The sequence below is a fragment of the Electrophorus electricus genome, chromosome 12 (genome assembly GCF_013358815.1).
Source record: "Electrophorus electricus isolate fEleEle1 chromosome 12, fEleEle1.pri, whole genome shotgun sequence".
Lineage (NCBI taxonomy): Eukaryota > Metazoa > Chordata > Actinopteri > Gymnotiformes > Gymnotidae > Electrophorus > Electrophorus electricus.
The window spans coordinates 13,656,506-13,671,808 of record NC_049546.1 but is presented as its reverse complement, the minus strand read 5'-3'; the positions used below and the strand labels follow the sequence as shown (position 1 = coordinate 13,671,808).

General features: G+C 41.7%; 1 protein-coding gene across 4 annotated transcripts in view; it reads right to left on the bottom strand.

Moving 5' to 3' along the window:
• Positions 1 to 4,129: 4,129 nt before the first annotated feature.
• nlgn3a (neuroligin 3a) overlaps positions 4,130 to 15,303 on the bottom strand; it is a 102,715-nt gene continuing 91,541 nt past the window's right edge. For all 4 annotated transcript variants that reach the window (XM_027008642.2, XM_027008643.2, XM_027008645.2 and 1 more), the window contains 2 exons: positions 12,744 to 13,533; positions 4,130 to 6,003 (listed from right to left, as the gene is read on the bottom strand). In XM_027008642.2, the coding sequence (XP_026864443.1) occupies positions 5,136 to 6,003; positions 12,744 to 13,533 (1,658 nt within the window). In that variant the 3' untranslated portion in view covers positions 4,130 to 5,135. The remainder of the gene's footprint in view (positions 6,004 to 12,743; positions 13,534 to 15,303) is intronic.

Here is a 15,303-nt window from a genome sequence, read left to right as displayed (position 1 = left end):
GATTTCTTCACTGAGAAAATTAAGCACATTAGTGATAAGATTCAGAGTATTAATGTGACATCGAGCAGCTACTTAGAGACCAGAACAACCAAGCCAAAAAAGACTCTTGAATTCTTTACACCTATCCAAGATCCTGAACTTACAGCTCTGATCTCACGCTCAAAATCCTCCACTTGCTTACTAGATTCACAATTTTACCAAACCACTGCACACTTCCTTAGGAAGTCCTACCTGAAGTAACTGAAACTTTACTAAATTTAATAAACTCCTTTTTGCACATTGGGTTCAAATTAGCAGTAATCAGACCACTTATCAAAAAATCTAACCTTGACTCATATCAAACTACAGGCCAATCTCAAACCTTCCATTTATTACCAAGATCCTAGAAAAAGATCAGCAGCCAAGCTCATACCTCAATCAGAACCAGATGCCTTAGTATAGTACAGAGACTGCACTGATTAAATGACCTGTTGATTATTTCTTACCAGGGTTATATTTCTTTGCTTATATTGCTTGATCTGAGTGCAGCATTTGACACTATAGATCACATTTTACTAGATAGACTCAAAAATGTTATTGGGATTAGAGGAATTTCCCTTTCCTAAATTTGTTAACATAAATGGAGACTTCTCAGCATACAACAAGGTTAGCTATAGTGTCCCACAAGAATCTGTTCTACGGCCTCTATTTTATCTTTTTATCTTTATATATGTTAGCACACTCTAGTCACCTAGAGGTATGACATTAAACATAAACACTGTGCTAGGTGCTAGTTTCCACTGCTATGCTGATGATACTCAGCTATATGGCTCAGCCAAACCAGAGGACATATCAGCATCATATTATTGAGGAAAGCATAAAGGACGCCAGACACTGGATGTTCAGAAACTTTCTCTCACTTAATTCTGACAAAACAAGGGTTCTATTAGGCCCAGAAACAGCTAGGTCTGTCTTTGGGCCTAGTGATGTGATGTTGTAATCTGGAGTCCATCAATGCACATTATAGTCCCCTAATTTATATACCCTTGTATCTGGACATGCCTAATAATGTATTCTCTCTTTCTGCTGAGGTACACCTACCCCTGATGTCATAGTGTTACTGAGCCTCAACCCTTCTCAGCTGCCATGGCTACTCCCACCACCCTCTGATGTCCCCTGCTGTAGCCCACAACACATCCACCCCAGCCAACTACTTCTCTGTTGCCCTTGATGGATGTTCTCGTACGGGATGGGTTTCGGATTTGCGCACACCATTGAGACCAGACTAGGACTTCTAGAAAACCGGACAACTATACCATCAGGGAGCATTCCAGAGGAAGTTTGCTATTGCTTCCCAGCTAATTAATTTATGTTAAAAAAGAATATTCCCCTAACATTGCTCTTAGGATATGGAGGCATTACTTGTGTTTGTATATTTCTGTTGCTGATTTCAGAACATTATATAAAATTATGTTAAAATATAAAATGTTCTGAGAGGATTTCTAATCAGTTTTTTAATGGCCATGCAATATTTTTCATGGTTATGAAAATGTTCCACAAACATTTTCAGCATTTTACAGGCCAACATTTTTCTTGTTATCAGAATATTCAAAATGATCATTACAGTTCAAATGTTCTGGGAACATTCATAATGACCAGCTTTATTAAACAAACAAACAAATAAAAACATTAAAATGATAAGTGAAAAATAATACTGCAGGCAGAGTATAACAATAACAATTGTTAAGAATGTTTTTTTCTAAACTTTTTAAGAACATTTAAATAATGTTAAGCAAAGTTCTGGGAATGTTCCCTGTTAGCTGGGTTACTGCAAAGAGGAACATCCAAAAAGAACAAGGGTTTGTGATAAGATGAGATAAGGCAAACTTACTGACACCAAAATGACCTCAGGGTATGACTCCTAAAAGCTAGCCTTAAAATGGCTACAGTGGAGATGCATGTGTAATTTTAATATTTTTGATGAACCTTGAAAAATTATAAAGCATACGAATCCACCACACCTGCATGTTTTGAGAAGAAGAAACCAAATGTATAATCTGATAAAGGAGAGCTTAAAATATTTATACCATCAATGGAAAAATTTAAATGGTTTAATTTCACCAGATAATTTGTGATTCAGAAAGTTGAAAACAAGTTATCAATTTTACCAAACCATTATTAAACAGGAAACATAGAAAGATACAAAGAAACACCATCACATTTCCTTTTAGACTGGGCATTTCTGTTTAGCATGGAAAATTTCAAATGTTCCACTGTTTTCAATATTTAATTATGAAATAGCAGTGGCCATGCAGAGTGCAATATTGATTTGAGTTTGACCTCTGTGCTCTGACCATCTGCTGCCATCTCAAAGACCTGATCGAGAAATTCGATAAAGCATCTAATCCTCTGTATTGGTTGCTGTGATGGAGGTGGAGACCTAAGGGAACTGGATTCTAGATAACATGCTTGTTTGATGCTACATTTTGTGGTCTTTATACAAAATTCCTGGTCAGCAGAAATCCAGCTGATCACTGTTAAACTGATGGCAGCAATACCAGAAAATTCAGCTCTCCATTCAAATCGTTTGCAAAATGGCTCTTCTTCAGTAGTTTTGTTTAGGTATACTTTAAGCCCAAATTGCTTCTTCAGTGCCAAACTCTAAAATTTGATGACTCACCACTTTTTTCCCTACAGTTTAATCAGGACAAATGAGCAAATGCAACATTCATTCACTATTAGGCCTAAACAACAGGATTAACAGCTACTTAAGCCTAGTTGTGGCTAGTTTTAGCTAGATCAGAAACAATGGTGCACTTTAGCACCTTCTGAGCAATCTGAGCAGATGAGCAAGTACAAGTGTAAATGCAAATATGATGGGACATTTCTCAGGAGATTGGATGCTAACTGATTTATCAACTAACCTTTAGCATGGATATCCTCATCCTCCTGCTGAACCTCCTGGGAGTGCATTCAAGAACTACTGTGATTTAGAAAGGGAAGGGGATCATTACGTTCAATGAAGACAAGTGCTTACTGATTGAGAACACTTTGGCTAGAGCCAAGCTTGTCCTTGTCAAGATAGAACATTTCATAAGCTGGCTTTTGTCCACATCTCCCATGGCTGACTAGCAATGTGTTCAAAATGAGCAGAACTGCTCACGCAAACAAGTCTATCTTCCATTCAAAAATCCTACCTCTGAACAATTACATTCCTTGCTTGTTCTCATCTAATATTAGCAAGCAGAGTGAGACATTTTTTTTCTTAAGTGCAGTGTGGGACGGAGAACAGCATATGATGTCAAACAGCATGCTTTGATGATTTAACTCTCTTAAAACCTCCTGATCAAGCAAAATCAATCAGATAAAAATCAATCAGATTTCATGATAAATAATGTGTTTTTGCAACATGTCTTCTCCAGTTTTATGGTTTAATTTGGCACATGGCACAATCAGCATGTATACATCTGGTGTACATAAATAAATATTAAATATATTTATACATAAATATACATATAGAGCTATTAAAAAGACACTTGGTGTGGCCTTAGATTATGGTGTTGAGAATTAGACTAGCACAAACACTAATCATTTTGCCTTCTGGATATTGGTGTTTTCAACCTAAAGAAATGGTCATTTACACTTTCAGTTCAATGGGAGCATAATCTTCATAAAAGCCCTATACATATATGTATGTATGCTCATATTTATATATATATTTAAAGAAACACAGGTCTACACTGAAGTCAAGTTATTCAGTGTAAACAGGCCACCATCTCCTTCTTGGAGGAACAAAGTCAATGGAATCATGTCAGTTAGTTCAGTTGAATCTTTAGCTATTTTTTTCTTCTACATGTAAAATAATAATAGATTTATTTTGTAATTCTTAAGCAAAATTAGACATATATAATTTTTTAAAACAACCAAAAGTGCTATTTTGCAAATGACCAGAGATGCAGCCATAACACTACTTGTGGTAAACAAATTGAATGACATTGCAAAGAAGCTTTCCCTTCCCCCACTCCTACCATTCAAATTCAAATTAAACAAAAACAGGGAAAAAGTGTTCACACATTCATTTCTTTTTTTCTCTCGCTTCTTCTTCCTTCCTTCCTTCCTCCCTCCCTCTCTCTCTCTCTCTCTCTCTCTCTCTCTCTCTCTCTCTCTCTCTCTCTCTCTCTCTCTCTCTCTCTCACACACACGTGCACGCACACTCACAGAGACTCATTCTCAGGTGTTTTCAGCACAAGCACACACATTCTTACTAATATGAACACCCACCCAATTACACACCATACAAGACATTCTCAGGTGTTCTAAACACCAGCACATCCCCTCTCAACACATGTGCCCAAATACGCACTCACACAAAAAGATGTTCTGAGAACTGTGTGATGTGAGTGTGCAGTTTCTAAAGATCTCATCCAGTAGTTGAGAGTTCATTTTGTTGAAAAAGATGCACTTTTCTTTTAGCAAAACAATCACAGTAAAGTTTATTTGTCCAGTCTTGTCTGGCAAAGTTTGTATCAGACAATAATCTTCACTGGAAATAAGGGGAAAATGGTAAAACCGAGTATGAGGAAAAGCAACTGAAAACAACTTGGCATGGATTCAAACTGCTGTGATTTCTATAAATGCTTCTCCAGAATCCAGCTGCTTATGTCAAATATACTCCATACACGCTCATTTCAGTGAAAGATAAAAAGTAGAACAACAAAAATCAAGCTCTTATTAAGGCAATAAAAAGAAAAAAGCAACAGATATTATGCACGTGTCATCTCTGAGGCCATTGTTTTGAAACATGTTTCCCACAAGAGACTGAAATGGGAAATAAAAAGCACTTTTCTGCATTTTTGTTAATTATTCAAGAAAAAAAGTTGATATTTCCCCAGTCTTCTTAAAAAGGCATCCCCCCATTTTAAAATTATTATTAGAAAAAAATACTGCTTGAAACACATCTCAGTGAAGATGGAGTAGTTGACCTTTTGACAGGTCTGTAACCACCAGACGTCCAGAGAGCATGTGCAGGATTTGCTGTGAAAAAAATCACTTTAAAACATTTCATTATTGTTTCCTATGCAATCCACTGCGATATTCTTAGAAAACCAAAAGCTCTCCTGCATCTGCACGTCCCACTCAGATGGGTTTCCTTAAAGCTATACACGAGTTGTAGAGTGCGAGTGGGGCAGGCCGGTGGAGTTGAAGCCGGCAGTGAAGGTGTTGTAGGGGTGCAGGTTGGGCATGCCCACCAGTGAGTTGGGGATCATCGTGATTGTGTTGGGTGTCATGAGGGGGATGTCGTCAGGCGAACGGCGCAGTGTCAGCGCATAGTCGGGCAGTGAGGCCAGGCGCAGGGCCTCCCCACCCTCACACTCTCGTCGAGCCTGATTCACCTGCAGAGAAACAATCTCCTCCTCGGCAGGTGCATGGCGGCTCACGTCGTTGGCAGTTCCAGCCCCTGTGGCCCCAGCAGCATGTGGTGGGGGGCTTGCCTGTGGACGCTGCTCCTGTCGCCGTTTGTCCTTCCGGTAGTAGAGGGCGGCGAAAGCAAGCACGTTGAGGAAGAGAAGCGAAGCACCTACAGCGATGGTGACGCTCAGCTCGGTGGAGTAGTCGCGTGGGTTCTCCACGACGAGTGGGCCAGGCTCCTCCTCACCATTCCAGGGCTCCTTTCCACCCTCACTGTTGTAGGCAGGCGACATAGGTGGCCGTTTGGTGTTGAAGGGCCATGCCTTGCCACCGGGCCGCTTGGTGGACAGTGAGTTCTGCGTGGTCTCGGGTGGCGGCACTTTGGTGGTGGTGGATGTGTAGTGGAACATGTCATGTAAGTTATAAAGGTGTGGCACCAAGTGCTTCCAGAAGGCCACCTTGGTGGCACGGTAGTGGTCGCGCACGCGAGGCTTTAAACCAATGTGCAGGTACAGCTGGTCCTGGGGGTTGTACTTGGACCAGGCCACCTCCTCAAAGCGATTGGCTTTCGTGTGGATGAACTTGGTGTCCTGGGGCACTGGCTTGTTGGGATCTCTGCAAAAACATGCACACAGACATGCACAAGAAAAGAAAAAAAAAACTTTAGTTTTTCAGTCACAGAACATGTACTACACAAACATTTAAATCGGACCGCAACATACACTTTATTTTTACGCTGCACATGAATCACCCTATACATAGTGGACTGCTGAACATTATTGCTTTTCCACTCAACCAAGAAGCTTGTCTTTTCTTCTAAAACATTTTTGTTTGACCCCTTTTGGGCTCCGCATTGCTTTCCTATTGATGTGTTTAGCATGACCTTCATCAAATGGCACAAGGAAAAGACCTGAAATTAATACCCCCCTCTAGAGCATAATGATACTGATCATACAAACCAGACACCTTAAAATTGCTATCTTCATACAAGCAATGGAGATCAGTGCATGCCTGGTGCATAAACAATGTTAATGTAGACTGTCATTTCCTGTCTCTTCTGTGTCACTGTGATCTTGCCTAGTGTGATGTGCCAGTGGAACTATTGAGTTCCACCCCCTTTTATGAAAAAAGGCAAGAAGGAAACAAGGGCAGAACCTTTTAGAGTAAACACATATGAATAAATTAACCTGCTTAGATGCAGTTCAGGAAGCAACTTGTTTTTGCTAAAACAACAGTGGCGTGGGTCTTCTGCTAATTGCTTTGGAGAAGCAGTACAGTATGCATTAACAGCAAGTATGCTGATAGAAAGTGGGCACTAAAGCATGGAGTTGGGGGTGGGCAGTGGAACCAGTAGGGGGCTTCAGGCAGAAGAGCTTAGTGGACACAGTAACAATTTGTTGCCTCCAGGGGTCAGTGTTTCCCCAGCTACATTAATGAATCCTATACTGCGGTACAAGGTGGCCTCCAATTTTCATTATATGGCACTATTGATTTAGCAATTGCATTAAATTATGGTATTCCATCACAATCTCAGGTGTCTTTGTTGTGTCAGTAGATGTTGTGTCAGTGGAGTGTCAGCGGAACTTTTACATGAAGTATGACAGGGGTCAATTATAAAGTGCCTCAGATGAGCATACTGAGACTTATTCACACCTCCCTCATGCTCACACTAGCAGTTTAATCAACATAATCTATGAGTGAGCCCATGTAACCATCCAATCAGCTTTGAAAGACGGCTCATCGGTGATGAAATGTGGTGTGGTGGAATGTTTTGCTGCAAGCAGCAGTCCACTCCCAAAAAGGTGCTGGGACCCTAAAACTCAGATGCTTCCCTTTCTAGCTCTTTCCTTTCTGTCAATTTATTGTGTTTCAGGTTCAGAGCTTGTAAAAGCAAAGAAGCAAATAGAGACTGCTGGACTAAAATCCCAGAGTGAGGCAGGATGTCAGCAGTGGAGCCTGTAAATAACCTGTTTTATTAGGCTAGTAATGATCCCCAACGAATATTGGCAGCCAGGCTATGAAGACTTTGTAGCTGAATATCAGTAATGAAGTTTCAAATGAGTGCGCAGCAGAAGTAAGGTCATATTGATTCTCTGCCATTCAACATGCCAAAGAGTTGGCTGTCAATGAGGCTGCAGTGCTGGCAACTTTATGAATTCTTGCAGTAGAGCCCGTACACCCGAGCCACAGCTGCTGAACCCAGGGCAGCTTCCCTTAATAGGAAAATCTGCTGTGTGAATATATAGCGCATGTTCTCGACCATGACATTCAGGTCTGGGAGCTCGCATGTCGAGGAGCATCAGCATGCTGTGACCACACATGGCACATCTGCGACAAACCTGCGACAAACCGCCAATTTTGGTGGCGACGTACTTGCCATGTCAGTCAATGGCGCATAGCTGCCTGGCCATGTGTGGTGGAATGCAGAGCCAGAGAGCTGTTAAATGTAGGAGTTTTATTCACATGTGTGGGCCATGCTGTGTGGATGGCACTTTTAGGTGCAACATTGTGGGTGAACATGAATAATTCAGTCACTCCATGGAATCAATGCAGCATCTTGGGCTAATTTGATTTGTGACATTAGGAAACGGCTCATGTGCCTTATATCTAATTACGCGCATGCACGTGCCAGGTAATTGCCGCGCCGTCAATAATAAAGCGCTTGCATTTTTTCTCTTTTGCTACAGGCAGAAGTGGGAAGTAAGCCTGCTGACTGGACTGTGTGTGGCAGCAAGAGGAAAGTGTGTGTATATGTGTGTGTCTATATGTATGTGTGCGTGGGTGCGTGTGTGTGTGTGTGTGTGTGTGTGTGTGTATGTGTGTGTGTATTTGCATGCGTTTAAGACAAGTTGCTCATGGCATCTTGTCTGACCCCCTACTTTAGCCTATCCAGAGTTGGCCATGGATGCAGCAGCCTTGTGATGTTGAAGACTTCTTCATGAAAACGAGGAAGTATTTTGATACCATTTGCTATGGCAAGGGTCTCTCAAGCTGCTAGAGACCTCGGTCAAACCCGAGTCACATCATGACAGATCACACAGGTCACTATGGTGGAGCAACAAATCAGTGCTCATGCAACAAGTAACGTTCAGGTCCAGCATGTCGGACATGATACTTCGATTTAGAAGAGAAATGTGTATGTATATTTTACCGAATAATGGACTGCAGGATTCTAATACGCATGAGGCATATCTCAGTTGTGTTAATGGCTGTTTATAAGAAGTTCTTTAGGCCTTCATGAGTGCCAGTACCAGTCATACAGATCAAATAAATGGGAGATAGTGCCAAAGAGTCAAAAGCAATTTGATGTGTCCCCATTATGAATATGTCCTCTACTTCACAGTGCATGAATGACTGCGGATGTAAGTATCACCAAATCTGAAAAGACACGTTCAAAGACCCCAAGGAATCATGCACGTATCTCTTTCAACTACAAGGTATTTCAATGGCTCTATCCGGTTTACTCATTTAATTCAAACCCTGCCTTTGCATCAGCTTGTTGGCATCAATGTTATCAATGTGCTCAAGATCAATGTGATCAAAATGCTGTTCTCTACACTTTTGAAATTCCTTTTGGTGTCTTTTTATGAATAAGTTTGGTACAGCTTCCTATACACCAACTAAATCAAAGATTCAGTAAAATAGTGTTTCAGCAGGTCCACACAGCTACATTTTGTAAAGAAGCAGCACTGAACTGTGTCTCTGTGCTCACACAGTCACAACAAATGTAGCATTAAACACAGTGTGTGACTTCGAGAAGGAACTTCTTGAACCGCTGGTGGATCAAATGTTGAAACTCTGCTGTCACAAAAGAGAGGCCATTACTGCATACACAGAATCATGTTTGCTAGGAACATCAGCATGACTTCTAGATGTCTGAATGATTTCATGTCAGTGAAAATAGTGTGTCAGAGTGGGAGTGACAACACCACAGTATACTGTTGTAGGACCTTTGCTCTGATACAGACTCCTTGAGCAGTTTTAGCTTCTCACACTACTCATAAAGCCTTCAAAGTAAGTGGAAAATTCCTGTGTCCGGACATATTTTCCGGATCTATTCTTTAGCTGCTGTATGCAACCGTCTGGAAATGGAATACAGAGCCAAGGTGAGGTAGTGTCTCCAGGGATATGGGTGACTGTTACAGGACAGCTTTTGGATCTTGTCCACTCTTCATAACGGCTTCTACTGATTGATCAGATTAGGTGAGTGACAGCTACCATGTATCTTAACACTCGCCCATGCTGCGGCGAACCCCTCCTGCCTCATTGCATTCTGGTTATAGCATGACCTTCTGATAAAAGATGTCTGAGGGCCATTAAAACCATTTCTTTAGTTTCACTAAAAATGAACTAGCATATTGGCAGCAACTCACCTATCAATTGCTGGGCTTAACTGAGTAGGTAAAGAATATGGAGAGAGGGGCCTGTTATACAAATTGAACCCCTTCAAACCAATGGGAGTGGCACCGTGTGAAAGCCAGATGACGAGGTGTGTAATTAGCACCGGGCCTGGGAAAGAATGTGCCAGCTTGTGTAATGGGGTCAACTGATATTTTAGTGCGTTTTCCTCTTTGTTGGGCTGTAATAGCTGAAAAAATATGCTGATTAAGATTCAGCAATGACTTTTAGGTTGTAGGTTCAGGCTTTTAGGTTTTACCAACCTCATTTCTTTTCTGCCCCAACACTAATAAATCTTACATTATGAGGTTGATGTCATAATGTTACTGAGCCTCATCCCGTCTCAGCTGCCATGGCTACTCCTACCACACCACCACACCATCATCCTAGCCAACTACTTCTCCATAGCCCTTAATGGACGTTTTCTGGCAGGATGGGTCTTGTACACATGCACACCTTGAGACAAGACTAGGACCTCAAAAAAGCTGGACTAAACATTAATTGCTTATTTTTTAAATTTTTAAATTTATTTTTCTCCTTAAATTGTTATTATTGTGTTGACCATTGTCAGCCAAAGGAGAATGGGCACCCCCTTTGAGTCTTGGTTCCTCTCAAGGTTTCTTCCTCATGCGCTAGAGAGATTTTCCTTGCCACTGTTGCCCTTGGCTTGCTTACTGTGGGTTTGGACTTGGACATTTATAAAGCTGCATTGTGACATCTTGTAAAAAGAGCTAAATAAATAAATTTTTATTTGATTTGATTTGATTTTAGACAAGACAGGAAAAGGATGTGAGATTTAATGCTTAAGAGAAGGAATTGGTAATTGAATTTTCAGTAAGGCAAACCCATGATAATTCCATTTTCCAAGAATATTTAAATTAATAAATAACTAACCTATGTTGGAGTCAAACTGCTGAAATATTAAGGCCAAGACATACATGATGTAAGCACTTAAATCTAATATAAATCATTTGGTCATTTTGGTTAAACTGAAGTGGTAAAAAAGCATGTTAACCTGCACAAGAATAGTGGAATTCACGTAATTCTCAGCCAAACAAGCTAATCAAGAAACAAAAAAAGACCAAGATGATGTGAGAGGAAACATCTACGAGCACTGCATGGCTGAATTATAAACAGAGAAAAAATATTGCCTATCTGATTAAATTAGTGAAATTTATTGTGTATATAATTTTATAGATTTTTATTTTATCAAGGATACAAAAAAAAAAATCACCTCTGCTGGGTCTATATGTTACTTTCCATTCTCTGGTCATCTGTTAAACATGGCACCGTCTACTGCAAATGGAAAATTTCATGCTCTTTTACTATTGCAATGACTCAAAAAGCAGGTGTGCATGAAGCATAAAGTGGAATTTAGCATTGGGACATGACACATGTTGACATAATCTGGCTTGGCCTTGACATAATATAGTACATATTTCTCCCTTAGAGTGAGAGCACTGACTGTGATCTGATCATCTTATTATGAACCAACTGTGGAGGGCATGCCTCTGTTTACAGTGGTGGCATTAAAACATGGCTATCCACTTGAGAGTGGGAGGTGCTGCCCAAATGGCGTCATGGTGCAAGACGGGGCATCCATAAATAGATGAAACAGAGGCTGATCTCATTGTGAGTTGGTTTGTTTCTGCACTAAAGACAGGAATTTATTCTGTCTTCTCACTACCTGTTCAGTTGTACAGTCCTTCACCACAGCTGTGCTAAATTATACTTTGAACAGCTCTCAAACTTCTCCATTATCCTGGCATCTAATCCTCAGTGTGCTATAAGCTCAGTTGCCCACTCTTATACCACATATAATCTTCCCAAACCACAATGCCACAGCAAAAGGGATAACTCCAGCTAATGCCCTTAACTTCCAAAAGCTGGTGCATTCCACTTGTGCCAGACAGATACTCATGCTGGAAAGGCTAGCTGATTTATAAGGAGGCCATTGGGTGAGGTTGGTTTTATAGGAAAGCCCTGCTTATGTCACATAGGCATCCTCTCTGTAGATTTCCAGGGATGGATTGTACCAAATGGTTAATAGGATGAATGGGTCAAGTTCAAGGGTAAATCATCTTTGTGAAGTTCAAGTCAAGTCCAGTGCCATCTATGGCGGACACAGACGGTCTATTCCTATGAAAATATATTGCTCAAGATGTTGTCCTCATATTCAGCATCTTAAATTCTTATAAAAAATATAGAGTAACTGTCTGATTTTTCCCAGATAGATGTTTGTCTGGAGTTTTTGGTAACCCGGCAGAAACTAAAGTTCTAATAGCATTTCTATTCTGTCATATTTCTCACTAAGCTTTTTGGGTTCTCTCAGAAGATAGGGTATGATTAATAAATGTCAGGCAATGTCAGTTTATTGTGAATGGCAAACAGCAAAATTTACAGAAGGAGAGGCATGAGCAATCAATTTTTCACTAGCTACAGTGGTCGTCAAATTAGATTTGTGTTGTTAGACCTGATTACAAGCCTTCCTCATACAAATCCATAAAGTTTTGTGCTCTGGGAAAAAAAATCGAGCCAAGGAAGAAAAAAAAAAAAAAAAAAAAGAAAAAAAATCAAGTCAGCCATGCAGCCAATGATCGACTGTGGAGAGGAACGGTGATCAATTCCTCACTGGGCCAGAATGTGATACGTTTTCCCTAGTAAGTTTCTGTTTGTGCCCCTTGTTCCATTCATGCTCTGCACTTTTCCACACACTTCCTAACATGCACAGCATAAACTTGCACGCACGCACACACACACACACACACACACACACACACACACACACACACACACACACACACACACACACAAACAGATTCAATAATCGATGTCATCTGGTTTTTGGTTCCTATTTGTGTTCTCTACCAGTGACCTCTACAACATACCAACCCACTTTAACACTAGCCAAATTGGCTGTTTGGTTCAGTGTGTTCCTTCTGAGCACTGGCACTTACCCTGTCTTTGCAAAATTTGTCCAGTAGGTCATGACCACAGCGCTGAGCATGACGTCATTCTTGGAGAAGTTGCAGGGGAACAGGTCAGTGGGTCCAATCATGGGAATACCAAAGACATAGGGCACCTCATCTCCATGTGCTGCATCTGACCATGCAGGCTTCATCAGGCTCTGGCAATGGTGATAGAAGGCATAGAAGTAGGTGGGCGAGCCGTAGCGGGCATGCAAGTCCGCCGTCACCACTGAAGGCTCCACCCACTGGTGGTCAGTGAAGAGTGCAACCAGGGTCTTGCGCCGTGTCTCAGGGTTGTCACGGTCCGCCCAGTCCGTGTACATGAACTTTATGGTCTCCCGCAGTGTGTCCTTACCTTCCGGGTACCCATACAGGCTGTCCACAAAGTCAGAGACGGAGAAGTCAAAGTCATTGCCTGACACTCCATCCTCTGAGTCCACAACATTCTCAACAAAGCGCAGGCCTTCGCCCTGGTTCACACCCAACATGATGTCATAGTTGAGAAACTCGCCCTGCTCCATGAGGATCTCAGGGTCGTCTGGGATCACATCGCCATCGATGACGGGCCCGAACGCCACATGGTAACGTGCTGGCTGGATGTCCTGCTCCACCAGCTCGCGAGCGTTTTTCTTGCGCAGGCAGTGCACCATGTCCATTGTGTCCAGCACATTGCAGCCCACCTTCTCAGCCAGCAATCGTGTGTACTTCACTGGTTGGTAGTTAACAGCCCAGCTGGAAAGTGCCGAACCACTTTGAATAATGGCACGATGGAACAGGCCTGTGAGAAGGAGAGAAAAAGAAAACCTCAAATCACACTGCAAATATCTCTTTTGACTATGTGTTAAACTGGTATTTCTGGAGTGAAGACATTTCGATGACTAATCACTTGAAAGTAAAAATGAAAGACTGAATGTCTGCACAAGTGATTGCAAAGATGATATAATAACTCATATTATTTCATTTTGTGCACTAAGTTAAGAATTCACCAACCTTTTTAAACCTCAGCCTCAAGCTCAGATAACCCCCATTTTAACCCCCAACTAAAAACATATGGCCACCTACAAAAGTACCTTTATTTATATAAGATGCATTTTTTCCATCTCCCACTATGCTCATATTTACTACTATGATTCTCTTCAACATATTTGTCAAAAAAAGATTTAGTGTGTGCATGCAAGTGTGTGTGCAGTTATGCAAACCAAGCTACATGCCTCAAATATATCCTACATGTACACCACAGGTGGACATGTCACTTTGAAGTTTGCAGATCTTGCTTGAAACCTCTGATTACTCAGCCACTAAGTGGCTGAGATCTGCATCTAACTCTTTCCATCACAATGCCCACGCCCACTCCATCCCTTCAACAAAGAGGCCTCGGCTCCCAGCGTAGGCACACGACAGTGTAGTGTGCCAGATGTGCCTGCTGCGAGTACCTGCTTGCATGCTCCAATAAAGGGTCAAGCCTCCATCCTACTTTAATGGCTGCTCTGAGCCACTACCCAGCATTCCTTGCACAGTAATCGCACCACAGCAAATGGAGCTAGAGTCAACTCCCCACATTCTTCCTCACACACAACGCTACTGGGAGACTATAAATACAAAAGTGAACTGGCATGTATGTGTGCTTGCAGCACTGCTATACGACAGCTCTGCATACCTGGGAAATTATATACAGATATAGTCCCACATGCACTGGAATGCTTGGGTTCTGATAGGAGATTAGGTCAGGCTCTGATATGAAGAGCTCCTTTGCTGCTGCAAAGGTACAAGACTCCTTTCTTCTTTTTAGACTGAGTTTCTTAAAGACTTAGTGGCTCAACCTCCTCAGGGCAATCTCCTACCTGATTGCACAATTGATCAGCAGCCCTGCATGCTCCATGGGTCCCCAGTGAACACTGAAAAAGTTTACTGACCACTTAGGCATCCTCATTTTCTCAAAGATAACTTTTTACAGGCCCAGTGGAAGAGAATGAAAGAACAGGTGCAATCATAGAGCTTGCATACTCCAATACTCTGGTACATGGAGTCTTTTATACAATATATACTTTTCAGTCACAACAGGTCACAGCTGTAATATGCTGCTGAGACTCCTGAAACACAATGTACAATCTGTGGGGGTTGGCTCAGTGATGGCGTTTGTGCCTGTGTGTATGCAGATGTGTAGAAAGATAGAGACAGAGAGAGAGAGAGAGAGAGAGAGAGACAGAGAGAGAGACAGAGAGAGAGAGAGACTGGGGTCAACTCTACTACATGGAGTAGTTACATGACTGAAACTGAAGCCGTCGGTAGGACAGTGGCCAGACTCCTGCCATGAGGCGAGCAGATGTCGAAGGTATCATCTACTCTCCCAAGCATTAGTGGGGTGGCAGTGAGATGAAAGATGACCACCCTGTCTCTGACCTTACCCTTTTTACCACAGCTTTGTCTGCTGCCTACAGCCCTGCTCAAATGAGCATCGTGCAATGAAAGATCTTTGATTTGACTGTGGCATGTTGCACTGAATTATAAAAGAAAAAAAAAAACCTTTCTGTGCCCCATCAACCGCCAT